General features: G+C 43.5%; 1 protein-coding gene across 4 annotated transcripts in view; it reads left to right on the top strand.

Annotated features, from left to right (window-relative positions):
• Nucleotides 1–16,165, top strand: part of LOC112262948 (calcineurin-binding protein cabin-1) — a 55,908-nt gene that overhangs the window by 27,476 nt on the left and 12,267 nt on the right. For all 4 annotated transcript variants that reach the window (XM_024438845.2, XM_024438846.2, XM_042331586.1 and 1 more), the window contains one exon: nt 3,752–3,826. In XM_024438845.2, the coding sequence (XP_024294613.2) occupies nt 3,752–3,826 (75 nt within the window). The remainder of the gene's footprint in view (nt 1–3,751; nt 3,827–16,165) is intronic.

Here is a 16,165-nt window from a genome sequence, read left to right as displayed (position 1 = left end):
CTCGTTTTACTGTTGAAATAGGTACTTTTGTACCAGTTTCCTCCAGTATCTTCACAAGGTCCTTTGCTATTGTTCTGGGATTGATTTGCACTTTTCGCACCTAAGAACGTTAATCTCTAGGAGACAGAACGTGTCTCCTTCCTGAGTGGTATGACGGCTGCGTGCTCCCATGGTGTTTATACTTGCATACTATTGTTTGTACAGATGAACGTGGTACCTTCAAGCGCTTGGAAATTGCTCCCAAGGATGAACCAGACTTGTGGAGGTCTACAATTGTTTTTTTCTGAGGTCTTGGCTGATTTCTTTAGATTTTCACATGATGTCAAGCAAAGAGGCACTGAATTTGAATGTAGGCCTTGAAATACATCCACAGGTGTACCTCCAATTGACTCAAATTATGTCAATTAGCCTAACAGAAGCTTCTGAAGCCATTACATAATTTTTTCAAGCAGTTTAAAGGCACAGTCAACTTAGTGTATGCAAACTTCTGACCAACTGGAGTGGTGAAATAATCTGTCTGTAAACAATTTATGGAAAAATGACTTGTGTCATGCACAAAATAAATGTCCTAACCGACTTGCCAAAACTATAGTTTTTGTTGACAGGAAATTTGTGGAGTGGAGTTTTAATGACTAAAACTTACGTGTATGTAGACTTCAACTGTACCTTATTTACGTATGTATTCAGACCCTTGGCTATGCGACTTTAAATTGAGCATCCTGTTTCCATTGATCATCCTTGATGTTTCTACAACTTGATTGGAGTCCACCTGTGGTAAATTCAGTTGATTGGACATGATTTTGAAAGTCACACACACTGTCTATATAAGGTCCCACAGTCGACAGTGCATGTCAGAGCAAAAACCAAGCAATGAGCTCCAAGGAATTGTCCTTAGAGCTCTGAGACAGGATTGTGTTGTGGCACAGATCTGGGGAAGGGTACCAAAACAGTTCTGCAGCATTGAAGATCCCCAAGAACACAGTGGCCTCCATCATTCGTAAATGGAAGAACCCTGGAACCACCAAGACTCTTTCTAGAGTTGGCCGCCCGACCAAACTGAGCAATCGGGGAAGAAGGGCCTTGGTCAGGGAGGTGACCAAGAACCCGATGGTCACTCTGACAGAGCTCCAGAGGTCCTGTGTGGAGATGGGAGAAACTTCCAGTTGGACAACCGTCTCTGCAGCACTCCACCAAATCATGTCTTTATGGTAGAGTGGCCAGATGGAAGCCACTCCTCAGTTAAAGGAACATGACAGCCCACTTGGAGTGTCCCAAAACGCACTTAAAGGACTCTGACCATGAGAAACATTTCCAAACAAACACCATATTATCTGGTCTGATGAAACCAAGATTGAACTCTTTGGCCTGAATGCCAAGCGTCACGTCTGGAGGAAATCTGCCACCATCCCTACAGTGAAGCATGGTGGTGGCAGCATCATCCTGTGATGTTTTTCGGAGGCAGGGACTGGGAGGCTAGTCAGGATTGAGGGAAAGCTGAACAGAGCAAAGTACAGAGATTGATGGAAACCTTGATGGAAACCTGCTCCAGAGGACCTCAGACTGGGGCGAAGGTTCACCTTCCAACAGGACAACGACCCTAAGCACACAGCCAAGACAACACAGGAGTGGCTTCTGGACAAGTTTCTGGATGTCCTTGAGTGGCCCAGCCAGAGCCTGGACTTGAACCCAATTGAACATCTCTGGAAAGACCTGAAAATTGCTGTGCAGCAATACTCCCCATCCAACCTGACAGGGCTTGAGAGGATCTGGAGAGAAGAATTGAAGAAACTCCCCAAATACAGGTGTGCCAAGCTTGTAGCGTCATACTCAAGAAGACACGAGGCTGAAATCGCTGCCAAACATGCTTCAACAAAGTACTGCGTAAAGGGTCTGAGTACTTAAGTTTATTTTTAATACATTTGCAAAAATGTCTAAACCTGTTTTACATTCTCATTATGGGGTATTGTGTGTAAATTAATAAGGGAATAATAAACTATTTAATCCATTACTGAAATAGGCTGTAATGTAACGTAACAAAATGTGGATAAAGTTGAGGTCTGAGAACTTTCCTAGTTTGTAAGGACACGATTAAATCGAGAATAGTCTGATGGGTAAGAATATCATCACTATATCAATGCATTTTTTAAAACTCTCATGCATCATGTAGCAAAGGCCTAATATATGTTGATAGGTTTTTCTTATGACAACTAAAGTGGCCAAATAACTCTAAGCATAGCCTATAGGCCCAGGGTCCCTGGAACAGGGTTGGAGAGCACAGAGCCCAGTGACACTGTTCTTATAAGCCCAGCCATTGCGCAATCGAGTATGAAAAGAGTTTTGACTGGACATTATTTAAAAGAGGATTCCAGGTTTCGCATGCTGCCAAATTTATTTCTCAATTCTTAAAATTAAGCACATTCATCCACTTTACAACCGGTGTAGCCTACCTGGCATATTAAAAAACGTAACCTCCATTCACTATTTAAGTGCAGGCTATGGATGACATCAATCAAAAACAATTCCACACATATTAGTAGGCTATATGTAAAGGCCAGAATTAATTCAGATGAGTCTGATGTACTTGTCAAATTGTGAATGAGAGACTGATGAAGTGTGTGCAGCCTGTGTAAGAAACAGAGCAGAGCGAGCGCATTCCTTTCATGCAACTTTTTTTCAAATTGTCATTAGTCACATCATGCAGCCTTAGGCTACATGTTTTAATTTCTAATATATCCTAAGGTTTGTATCACAACTGAAGTTGCATAAATAACTAAATTAAGCATATAGCATATATATTTGTTAACCGCTCAACACAATTGTCGCATGTGTCCCTCAGAAATCATTTTTGGGAAAAATATCCTTTCTATTTTATTCAGCTATCTTCAATTGTAGTCTTCGTACTATAAAATGCCACAGGAATTATAAGCAAATATTGTAATTAACTAGTGTAAATTAACTAGTGTAGCCCTCAGCCATATGGCATCGCCAGATCAGGGCTTAACGTAAGGATTACTCAGAATATACTGTTCTGTTCTTCTGAAATAGGTCAAATGTTCTTCATGTCATAGGTTGTTTCTTTAGACCTGCCTAAAAGAAACAATGGATTTATTGATGGTGTAGGCTGTATTAATTATAGATTTTTTTCGACTTCTTAAATTGTAGATGTTCCAAAGGTCTGCATCAGTGGCTTGTAGGCTAAGGGTGGACGCCCAGCAACGCTAAACTGGTTTATGTTAATTAACGTCAATGACCGTGAGACTGGCAGTTATTTGCATGACAGTTACCGCCTGACAGAATGTCATGACTGTCACAGCCCTAGACTCATTCCACAGGCCATTTCCTGTGGCAGCAGCATGTTACAATCTAGAGGGTTCCACCTACAGTGTGTGGTCAATGCAGAACCAAACAGCGTTTACCACCACACCACCACATAATAGTGTAGCGTGTCTGAGGGAGAGGTGAACATGGAGACTAGCTTTCATGTGTGCTTCTCCTGTGCAGCATCAGCTTCCTGACTCTCACACAGACATCTACAGTTTGGCAGATAGAGAGCAGCCAGCCTTCACAGAGAGAGGCCTAATGAGGGCCGCCGTCTCCTGTTGCCACGGCCACATTCACTCTGAGAAAGGCCTTTTTCCATATCTGTTAGCTACCCAGAGCAGCATCAGCGGTGCTAAGGTGGCTGTGTAAACGGTGTGTTGCTCTGCTCTGATTGTCTCTGTTCTCTTCTCTTCCCGCATGGTGTGGACAGGTGGATGAGGACGTGGCGCTGGACCAAGCCGTGAAGTTCTGCCAGATACAGATGGCCACGTCAGCACAACGACAGGTATGGGGGATGACCTGGCCCACAAACACAGTGCACATACACATCAACACAAAGTAGATTACATTTCATGCATATACCCTACACCTACATGGACCCCATACAAATACAACACTCACAAATGTAAACATTCAATATGTACATACCAGTGGAGACTGCCGAGGGGAGGACGGCTCATAATATTAGCTGGAACGGAGCAAATGGAATGGCATCAAAACACTTGCAAACTATGTGTTTGATGCCTGTCCTCCCCAATTAAGGTGCCACCAACCTCCTGTGGTACATACACTCAGTGGCCAGTTTATTAGGTATACCACCCCATTCACAAAAATGGTTTGCTCCAACAGACAGTGTGGCCGTGGCTTGCTATATAAAGCAGGCAGACAGGCATTGAGGCATTCAGTTACTGTTCGATTGAACGTTAGAATGGACAAAACAAGTGACCTAAGCAACTTTGAGCATGGTATGATTGTCAATGCCAGGCGCTCCGGTTCTAGGATCTCAGGAACAGCCGGCCTTCTGGGCTTTTCACGCACAACAGTGTCTAGGGTTTACTGAGAATGGTGTGACGGACAAAAAGAATCCAGTCAGTGGCAGTCCTGTGGGTGAAAACAGTTTGATGATGAGAGAGGTTGAAGGAGAATGGCAAGAATCGTGCATGCTAATAGGCGGGCCAAAAACTGAGCAGTACAACAATGGTGTTCAGAACAGCATTTCGGAACACACAACTCGTCGGTCCTTGTCACGGATGGGTGATTGCAGTAGACGACCACAACAGGTTCCACTCCTATCAACTAAAAACAAGAAGAAGCGGCTCTAGTGGGCACACAATTACCAACACTGGACAATTTGAGGAGTGGAAAAACATTGCCTGGTTCAACAAATTCCCGGATCCTGTTGCGTCATGCTGATGGCAGAGTCCAGATCTAGTGTAAGCAGCAAGAGTCCATGGACCCATCCTGCCTGGTGTCAATGGTACAGGCTGGTGGCTGTAGTGGAATGCTGTGGTGAGTGTTTTCCTGGCACACGTTAGGTCCCTTGATACCAATTGAGCAGCATTTGAACACCACACATTGTAGAATTCATGCTACAAAAAATGCAGGCTGTTCTGGAGGCAAAGAGGGGTACGACCCGGTACTAGATGGGTGTACCTAATAAACTAGCCACTGAGTGTATATCACATCCCAGGAGTTGAATCAAAGCACTTTGCACAAATAGATCTGCCCCAGATATCATATTCTCATCTGTTCATCTGACTGGAGACGTCTTCCAAAGCCAGGACCTCTCATTTATACATCTGGGCTTTGATTGAAGCTATTCGAGGGATGTGTGGAGAAGTCACACAATTCAAATTAAACTTCAGGTTCATTGCCTCTTGTCTTTCCCATCCACGAGATGTTAAGATCTAAATGATCTGGCCATTCAGTGGTCTACTCGCATTCATATTTTTTTATGACCAGTATACGCTCACACCTATCTGTTGTTGGGGTACGCCCACACCACACAAAGGTATTTTTTGTCTGTAAAACTACACTGAACAAAAATATACGCAACATGCAACAATTTTCTAAGATTTTACTGAGTTACAGTTCATTTAAGGAAATCAGTCAATAGAAATGCTTGCATTAGGCCCTAATCTATGGATTCCACATGACTGGGCAGGGACGCAGCCTACCCACTTGGGTGCTAGCCCCACCAACTGGGGAGCCAGGGGGTGACTTATTGGAGAGAAATGAACATTCAATTCTCTGGCAAGAGCTCTGGTTGACATTCTTGCAGTCAGCATGCCAGTTGCACGCTCCCTCAAAACATGAGACATCCTGTGGCATTTTGTTGTCCCCAGCACAAGGTACACCTGTGTGATACTCATGCTGTTCAATCAGCGTCTTGATATGCCAAAACCTGTCAGTTGGATGGATTTTCTTGACAAAGGAGAAATGCTCACTAATAGGGATGTGCAGTTTTGTCACGCAGCACACTGCCACAGATGTCTCAAGTTTTGAGGGAGCGTGCAATTGGCATGTTGACTGCAGGAACTTCCACCAGAGCTGTTGCCAAATAATTTAATATTCATTTCTCTACCATAAGCCGCTTCATATCGTTTAAGAGAATTTGGCAGTACATCCAACCGGCCTCACAACCGCAGACCGTGTGTATGGTGTCTTGTGGGCGAGTAGTTTGCTGATGTCAACGTTGTGAACAAAGTTCCTTATGGTGGTGTTATGGTATGTGCAGGCGCAAGCTAAGGACAACAAACATATTTGAGTTTTATCGATGGTGATTTGAATGCACAAAGATACCTGGAATAGATCCTGAAGCCCATTGTCATGCCATTTATCCGCCGTCATCAACTCATGTTTCAGCATGCACGGCCCCATGTTGCAAGGATCTGTACACAATTCCTGGAAGCTGAAAATGTCCCAGTTCTTCCTGACCTGCATATACGGTGCGTTCGGAAAGTATTCAGACCCCTTGAATTTTTCCACATTTTGTTATGTTACAGCCTTATTCTAAAATTGATTTACAAAAAGGTTTTCCTCATCAATCTACACACAGTACCTCATAAACTGAAATGTAACTTTTACACAAGTATTCAGACCCTTCACTCAGTACTTTGTTGAAGCACCTTTGGCAGAGATTACAGCCTCATGTCTTCTTGAGGATGACGTTACAAGCTTGGCACACCTGTATTTGGGGAGTTTCTCCCATTTTCTCTGCAGATCCTCTCAACCTTCGCCCCAGTCTAAGATCCTGAGCGCTCTGGAGCATGTGTCATCAAGGATCTCTCTGTACTTTGCCCCGTTCATCTTTCCCTCGATCCTGACTAGTCTCCCAGTCCCTGCCGCTGAAAAACATCCCCACAGGGATGGTGCCAGGTTTCCTCCAGACGTAATGTTTGGCATTCAGGCCAAAGAGTTCAATCTTGGTTTCATAAGACCAGAAAATCATGTTTCTCATGGTCTGTGACTCTGTACCTTTTACTGAGGAGTGGCTCCGTCTGGCCACTCTACCATAAAGGCCTGATTTGGTGGAGTGCTGCAGAGATGGTTGTCCTTCTGGAAGGTTCTCCCATCTCCACGGAGGAACTCTGGAGCTCTGTCAGATTGACCATCGGGTTTTTGGTTACCTCCTTGACCAAGGCCCTTCTCCCCTGATTGCTCAGTTTTACCGGGCGCCAGCTCTTGGAAGAGTCTTGGTGGTTCCAAACTTATGACATTTAAATCAAATCTAATTTTATTTGTCACGTGCACCGAATACAGTAAAATGCTTACAAGCCCTTAACCAACAATTAAGTTTAAGAAAATCCCCCCAAAAGTATGAGAAAAGAATAACAAATAAGAATAAGTCTCGTCAGTGATCAGGCCTACCACTGTTGTGTCACCGGCAAACCTAATGATGGTGTTGGAGTCGTGCCTGGCCGTGCAGTCATGAGTGAACAGGGAGTACAGGAGGGGACTGAGCACGCACCCCTCAGGGGCCCCGTGTTGCGGATCAGCGTGGTGGATGTTGTTACCTACCCTTACCACCTGGGGGCGGCCCATCAGGAAGTCCAGGATCCAGTTGCAGAGGGAGGTGTTTAGTCCCAGGGTCTTTAGCTTATTGATGAGCTTTGAGGGTACTATAGTGTTGAACACTGAGCTGTAGTCAATGAATAGCATTCTCACAAAGGTGTTCCTTTTGTCCAGGTGGGAAAGGGAAGTTTGGAGTGCAATAGAGATTGCATCATCTGTGGATCTGTTGGTGCGGTATGCAAATTGGAGTGGGTCTAGGGTTTCTGGGATAATGGTAATCATGTGAGCCATGACCAGCCTTTCAAAGCACTTCCTGGCTACAGACGTGAGTGCTACAGGTCAGTAGTCATTTAGGCAGGTTACCTTAGTGTTCTTGGGCACAGGGACTATGGTGGTCTGCTTGAAACATGTTGGTATTACAGACTCAGACAGGAAGAGATTGACGATGTCAGTGAAAACACTTGCCAGTTGGTCATATAAGAATGATGGAGGCCACTGTGTTCTTGGGGACTTTCAATGCTGCAGACATTTTTTGGTACCCTTCCCCAGATCTGTGCCTCGATACAATCCTGTCTCTGAGCTCTACGGACAATTCCTTTTACCTCATGGCTTGCTCTGACATGCACTGTCAACTGTGGGACCTTATATAGACAGGTGTGTGCCTTTCCAAATCATGTCCAATGAACTAAATTCACCACAGGTGGACTCAAATCAAATCAAATTTATTTGTCACATACACATGGTTAGCAGATGTTAATGTAAGTGTAGCGAAATGCTTGTGCTTCTAGTTCTGACAATGCAGTAATAACCAACGAGTAATCTAACCTAGCAATTCCAAAACTACTACCTTATACACACAAGTGTAAAGGGATAAAGAATATGTACATAAAGATATATGAATTAGTGATGGTACAGAACGGCATAGGCAAGATGCAGTAGATGGTATCGAGTACAGTATATACATATGAGATGAGTAATGTAGGGTATGTAAACATTATATTAAGTAGCATTGTTTAAAGTGGCTAGTGATATATTTGACATCAATTCCCATTATGAAAGTGGCTGGAGTTGAGTCAGTGTGTTGGCAGCAGCCACTCATTGTTAGTGGTGGCTGTTTAACAGTCTGATGGCCTTGAGATAGAAGCTGTTTTTCAGTCTCTCGGTCCCTGCTTTGATGCACCTGTACTGACCTCGCCTTCTGGATGATAGCGGGGTGAACAGGCAGTGGCTCGGGTGGTTGTTGTCCTTGATGATCTGTATGGCCTTCCTGTGACATCGGGTGGTGTAGGTGTCCTGGAGGGCAGGTAGTTTGCCCCCGGTGATGCGTTGTGCAGACCTCACTACCCTCTGGAGAGCCGGTTGTGGGCTGAGCAGTTGCCGTACCAGGCGGTGATACTGCCCGATAGGGTGCTCTCGATTGTGTATCTGTAGAAGTTTGTGAGTGCTTTTGGTGACGAGCCGAATTTCTTCAGCCTCCTGAGGTTGAAGAGGCGCTGCTGCGCCTTCTTCACGACGCTGTCTGTGTGGGTGGACCAATTCAGTTTGTCCGTGATGTGTACGCCGAGGAACTTAAAACTTATTACCCTCTCCACTACTGTCCCATCGATGTGGATATGGGGGTGCTCCCTCTGCTGTTTCCTGAAGTCCACAATCATCTCCTTTGTTTTGTTGACGTTGAGTGTGAGGTTATTTTCCTGACACTACACTCCGAGGGCCCTCACCTCCTCCCTGTATGCCGTCTCGTCGTTGTTGGTAATCAAGCCGACCACTGTAGTGTCGTCCGCAAACTTGATGATTGAGTTGGAGGCGTGCATGGCCACACAGTCGTGGGTGAACAGGGAGTACAGGAGAGGGCTCAGAACGCACCCTTGTGGGGCCCCAGTGTTGAGGATCAGTGGGGTGGAGATGTTGTTACCTACCCTCACCACTTGGGGGGCGGCCCGTCAGGAAGTCCAGTACCCAGTTGCACAGGGCGGGGTCGAGACCCAGGGTCTCGAGCTTGATGACGAGTTTGGACGGTACTATGGTGTTAAATGCTGAGCTGTAGTCGATGAACAGCATTCTCACATAGGTATTCCTCTTGTCCAGATGGGTTAGGGCAGTGTGCAATGTGGTTGAGATTGCATCGTCTGTGGACCTATTTGAGCTGTAAGCAAATTGGAGTGGGTCTAGGGTGTCAGGTAGGGTGGAGGTGATTTGGTCCTTGACTAGTCTCTCAAAGCACTTCATGATGACGGAAGTGAGTGCTATGGGGCGGTAGTCGTTTAGCTCAGTTACCTTAGCTTTCTTGGGAACAGGGACAATGGTGGCCCTCTTGAAGCATGTAATAATAATAATAATAATTTTGCACACCCAATTTTTCAGTTTTTGATTTGTTAAAAAAGTTTGAAATATCCAATAAATGTCGTTCCACTTCATGATTGTGTCCCACTTGTTGTTGATTCTTCACAAAAAATACAGTTTTATATCTTTATGTTTGAAGCCTGAAATGTGGAAAAAGGTCGCAAAGTTCAAGGGGGCCGAATACTTTCGCAAAGCACTATATATAGGAAAGACGTCTGTGGTAATAACAAAGATGATTTGATGACACAAGGCGACAGTTGTTTGGACCCTTTCACTGTAACCTTGTTTACCACTGTAGCCTAACTGAGAGAGATAACTAGCTGGGGAGTTGTGCTAGTTCTGTTTGCCCTTATTATTTGGGTGCTGTGCTGTTTGATTTTGATGCCTGCAGAGCTACATGGGTGAGCAGCGCAGCAGTGACTGACTGCAGAAGAAGTCAACTAGATCAGAGTATTGAGTTTCCTAATGGACTCACTGACATTCTTCTCCCTTTTCACAACGTGAGACCGTGTGGCCCATTAACATGCAGTCTCTGTCTGTAGTAAGATGAGCAGTGTTCTCAGCCACAGGACTAGCCGGGTAGATCCCAGGGCTTTTGAAGTCTTCTCTGTACCTGTGCATTAAGAATATTCCCTTTTGTCCTCTTCGTCTTCGCACTTTGCAGAAATGTTTATTGGTTTGAACTGTGTATTTCATTGGTATGCACAGCATTGCTTATTTGCACATGAAAGGCAATGCTACATTCTATGGGGAAAGTTTAACACAAGTTTCTTTTGTCGCCAGATGCAGAAACTCTAGACACAACAGTGATTTTCAATTCATTAAAATGCAAGTTATATCCAACGTGAAACTAGAAAAAAAGGCCATTTATAAGAGCTTTGTGTGAGTGTGATGCTTACCCTAACCTATAATCATCACAGCTGAGCTTTGTGTTCATCTCTCACATTCTTTATAAAATCATCAGTTATTTTGCTGTCTGTGACTGATTTATGCCCCCCCACAGCCCTGCCTCAGCATCCGGCATCTCATCCTGTTGTCGTGGTGACTTAAACCACAGTACACTATACTGGGGGAGAGGGAGAAAACGATGGGTAGGCTACCATAGCTCGCAATTGACAGTTATTTAGCATAATTTATACAGATGAGGATTGTGGTCATGACTCATGGCCTTATAAAAGCTCAGTGTATGCGTGTGCATTACAAGTCATGATGTAGATCAGATTTTGATGCTGGATCCAAGCAGGAGGGTTTCATAAGTGTGCATGAGGTCCGCTCTAATCAGTTTGTCCCATTTATCACACCACATCCAGGTTACCCATGGGTTTCTTCTCACTTCTCCATGTTTCGACCTGATTGACATTATCGTTTGTATTCAAGGTCTAGTCACTATTCTAGTGGTTATGATTTGGAAGGGATAATACAGAAGAGCAGAAGATGACTTCTGGGTGATCCTCTGCTCACTGCAACCTACTCCCTGTCACCTGTTCACACCTGAGACAGAAGATTCCTACAATGTATCCTAGCATCCCCTAGGTCAGGGTTTCCCAAACTCAGTCCTGGGGGCCCCTGCTGGGTGTACTTTTTTTCTTATTCCCTAGCACTACACAGCTGATTCAATTAACCAACTCAGTATCAAGCTTTGACTATTTGAATCAGCTGTGTAGTGCTAGGGCAAAAAACAAAACGTGCACCAAGGGGGGGTCCCCAGGACCGAGTTTGGGAAAACTTGCCCTAGATCACGTGTCAAACCCATTCCACGGAGGGCCGAGTGTCTGCAGGTTTTCGCTCCTCCCTTGTACTTGATTGATTAATTAAGTCATGAATTAGTAAAGAACTCCCCTCACCTGGCTGTCTAGGTCTTAATTCAAAGGAAAACCCAATAGATTTCAATATCTACCAGACACAGATTTTGTACCAGCCAAAATACACAAACTGATAAACATGTTTCTAAAACAATTAAATGTATTACTAGTAAGAAGTAACTAGTGTCCAAAATATCACAGATGAGCCAAATATGTTCACCTGCCTGTTTAGGGGCGGCAGGTAGCCTCGAGGTTAGAGCTTTGGACTATTAACCCTAAGGTTGCTAGAGCGAATCCTCGAGCTGACAAGGTAAAAATCTGTCGTTCTGCCCCTGAACAAGGCAGTTAACCCTCTGTTCCTAGGCCATCATTGTAAATAAGAATTTGTTCTAAACTGACTTGCCTTGTTAAATAAAAAAATACATTAAAAAAAGGGTGGGAAGTTACTGTGGTAGCGTGACTAGTCATGTTTGTGCCTGTCACCAACCTTTTCTGAGTCAAATTGCAAGCCAAGATCTACCACTCAGATTTGTTTTAAACACAAGACTATGCAACATTAACCATTTAAAAACAGTACTGTAGCAATGAAGATTGTCCAGTAAGCGATAGACCCAATACATTATCACCGCATATTGGCTTTGCTTGAATTGCCCTGCCGATGCATTTGTTAAATAAATGAGTAAAAACAGCAGATATCTTCTGGATTCCTTGACAATTTCTCTCTAGTGATGGTTTTAAACGTTTTGAAATCTCACAGTATCAATTTTTCTGTTGCTTTCTTTTATGCCTTCTAAATTACTGCAGACACGGTGAAATGAACCATCCGATTGGCCAGCGGTAAACCTATAGTGCACTTGATTTGCTCTCTGGGCACGCAGGGAAGGCAGAGTTTGTACCTTCAGACACTTGAAATGGTTCAAAATGGCAACAGTTTGCTATCCGGCGCATGAATCGGGTGTACCTAATGCCAACATCTCGAGACGAATAAAAAAATATAGGACACAAGGCATTATCGTTTTTACATAAATGTTTGGCGATCGACTAGGTTGGTGACCACAGGACTAGTAGAAGCGTTGTCTTCTCTTCCCTAGCAGTTGAAACTCAAACATAGAAAAACAACCTAGCTGGTAAACAAAACAGTGTAAATAGCCAAGAAACACAAGGACAAAGTCTCACTTTTAGTAGACTTCCGTTTCAAGTAAATTAGACCAACTTTTATGCTTGTGCACTTCTAAAATTGTATCTTTCACTTATTTCTTCACCTGAGTATAGACCCCATCCAGGCAGTGTTGCAGCGCAAGGGGGAAGGGAAAGGGGGATACTGGGCTATATAGGATTCGTAGTTCTTTGACTGTGCGATTAATTCACCAGTTATAAAACAAAACGTCATACTTTTGAGAACAGCTTCTCCATTTATTTTACTATAAATGTGATCATACTTGACTATTTTTATTCACAAATGCTCTAAGTGTGGAGCCCTGACCAACCGCCAACGTGGCTGGTAAAATATTTTACCCGCCAATGCCAAAATCTCCCCACATTTGGCAGGTGGGGGTGTTCATTTGGTAATTTTTAAAGGTGCTACACAGGATTTATTTTTATTTCTGCATTGTAATTTCATATAATATCTATCTGCAGTAATAGTGGAATGATATTTCACAGTATTACTTACCCCCCAGTGTTGTGATTGGCTGTGATATTTGCCTATTGATTTCTCCCGCTGGAGAGTCATCTCTTGTCAAAAAGCATTCGCTTGGTCTTTTCCTGGTTGCTAAAATGCTACGCTGTTCGCTCAATTTTAGTTTGTGAGAAAACAAGCGCTGAATAATGTAGGGAATCCTTGTACCATCTAGATCTCTGTGAAATATATTTTCAATAACCAATAAATATATTTGAAGCTGATGGACCAAAACCGAAAATAAAGGGTCTAGCACCAGTCTCCGACATGATACGGGGAAATAGGATAAGATTTGGTTGGAATGCAACCTATTGCTAGGTGAATTGCTAAATATTTCACAGCAATTTAGATGGTTCAATGATTCCCTACACTGAATAGTGTTTTCAAATGCCGCTCCGGCCAGAGAAATCAACTGGCGAATATCACAACCCTGGCGGGTAAGTAATACTGTGACACACAATCATTCCACTATTTTTATTTCATTGATTTAACTAGGCAAGTCAGTTGAGAACAAATGATTATTTACAATGACGGCCTACCCCGGCCAATGCTGGACCAGTTGTGCGCCCACCTATGGGACTCCCAATCACGGCCAGATACGATACAGCCTGGATTCAAACCAGGGACTAAAGTGACACCTCTTGCACTGAGATGCAGTGTCTGACACCACTGCACCACTCGAGAGCCCAAGTTAACTGCAGATATATTGACATTTTATGAAATTACAATAAAACTAATAATATATGTATAGCACCTTTAAAGTACAGAAGTTGTTATTGTACATCTAGGCTCTTTGTTGAGTCTGAGTTCACACCTGGGGAGAGGTTGACATAAGGCTAAGTAACTCCCCTGCAGGGACCTGGGCGTTACTTGTGTGGGTGGGAGGATCTGCTAGTCGTGTTTTGAGAGGATTCATCAATATCTTGCGGTTTCCCCCATTAATTTACTTTAGACTTATTTGCGCTATTTTGTGAGGGGCTATTTTGTGTCCGTCCATTGTTTTCCCTCACCTGTACCTCTGACCATTGTCTCATTGGGACTCTGCTCAGAGTTACGCCCTCCTTACCAAAAAGTCCGGTCACATCTCAAACACTTCAGTGCCACCTGCTGCATTCACAGACTAAGTCAAGGAACAATATGGAGCTTCGGCTCTCAAAGAAACAATGACAGCCTTGAACTTATTTAGAGGCAATTTCATTAAAATGTGATAATAATAAAAAGATGATCAGAACAGGAGATGACCTACACAGAACTGATAAGCTGCTTTCAAACCCCATCTCAGTAATTGCAGAAGGGACCATCCATGGTCTGAATCTGACTTTGAGACCAGTCTGGCTGTAAGCAGTCTTCATATGATACACAACGAATGGTGGATACGAACTAGGCTACACGGAGTCTGCTGCAGTGCTCTCAGGTACTTTTTCTCAGGGCAAAGGGTCTTTATTGTGTTCCAATGCTTTTATGTATAATTCCTGATATAAGAAGCTTCACAGCTAGCGGTGGAAACCTGTAGGAGCTGCTGCTGTTGGTCTGTGTTGAGCTGTGCTGTGTGGTGGGTCTATTGCAGTTGGAGTTTGGGGGGTTGGTTGGTTTGTTTGTTGAAGCCTGTGTGAATCCCCCAGGGAGCCTTGTTATTAATGACTCAGAGCAGGATTTGACTAGAAATCCCTGAGGTGGGATCCTGAGAAGAAAATACCATTGTGGTGAGCTATGTTATCAGTAGATCAGACTAACCTTCTGTTGTTTTATGGCAACCTTGTAGCCAGGGTCTGAGTTTTACTGAGTTCTGGGCTTTTAGGAAAGTTGAATGCTCATTTACTGCATTTCTAAACAATTTAAAATCTATAAAATGCTATTTGGAAAACAGGAAAAAAAGCAATAAGTACTGCAGCCATTATCACATTGGTTGCTTCATTCACCACAGTTGATCAACAAACACAGCCTGTTAGCTCTACAATTATCTGCTACACATTAACTCTGCACTGAGATTAAAAACTATTAATAAGTACAGAGGGATCTGTTTGCAGAAAATATATTTTATTAACAAAAGGTAAACACAAGTTTGCTTTACAAAACTTTTTGTTGTTGAAGTTTTACAGCTAATTTCCTGCAATTCTACACATTTTGCCATGACTTATGCCATGTTAATATGATATCTGAGTGAGAGTGACTAATAAAATCAATGGGGGCCCCCTTGAGGTCAGGGCCTTAAATAAAGGTGAAATAAAATAAATAAAAGGGCCCCTGTCCCCTATCATTGAAGCCACGGCAGTTCAATGTCGACCGCGGTACTGCATAGTCTTGTTAACACAAGCCTCTCTACGTCCTTGACTTGAGTTCTGGAACGGCTGCTTTGATGTGTCGGCACGAAGTGGCGATAATGAAGAGACTGTGTCCTCAGACTTCAAGACTGAATGAATCAGGATCTATTGTTTTACATAGGACTGCTCCAGCCCTTCCGCTTCAAGCCAGCACACAGTAGCTAGCAGTAAACACACAGTAGCTAGCACAAACCTTCGGAGTTTGGGCATCGTTTGCTGCTAACATGAATAAGAGCACACAAATCATCACACACATTTTCAAAACATAACAACCTGTCTATACTAAAACGAGTGACATATTAGACAACTGCATCCTGTTAATCATTACGATCTTGCAGCTAGCAAGTAGCAACTAAAGAAAAGAAAAAAAGTAGCAACTAATGTTACCTAGCATTGTTCAGCCCATAGAAAGCCAGCCAGCTAATTACCAGCTAGCTTGCTATCAACTCAAAATCATCTAGCTAATCAAACGTATGTGTTTAATTTATAACCAACTAGTTATAGGCTGAACATTTCCTTACCCCACTTAAGTTATTCATTTTCCTTTTCAGAATGTCCTCTGTTTACATAGTAGGGCAATGATGTGAACTGGGGCGGCAGGTAGCCTAGTGGTTAGACTAGTAACCGAAAGGTTGTAAGATCGAATCCCCGAGCTGATAAGGTAAAAATCTGTCGTCCTTCCCAGA

Source organism: Oncorhynchus tshawytscha, linkage group LG12 (assembly GCF_018296145.1).
Source record: "Oncorhynchus tshawytscha isolate Ot180627B linkage group LG12, Otsh_v2.0, whole genome shotgun sequence".
Lineage (NCBI taxonomy): Eukaryota > Metazoa > Chordata > Actinopteri > Salmoniformes > Salmonidae > Oncorhynchus > Oncorhynchus tshawytscha.
This window is presented reverse-complemented; position numbering and strand designations above follow the sequence as displayed.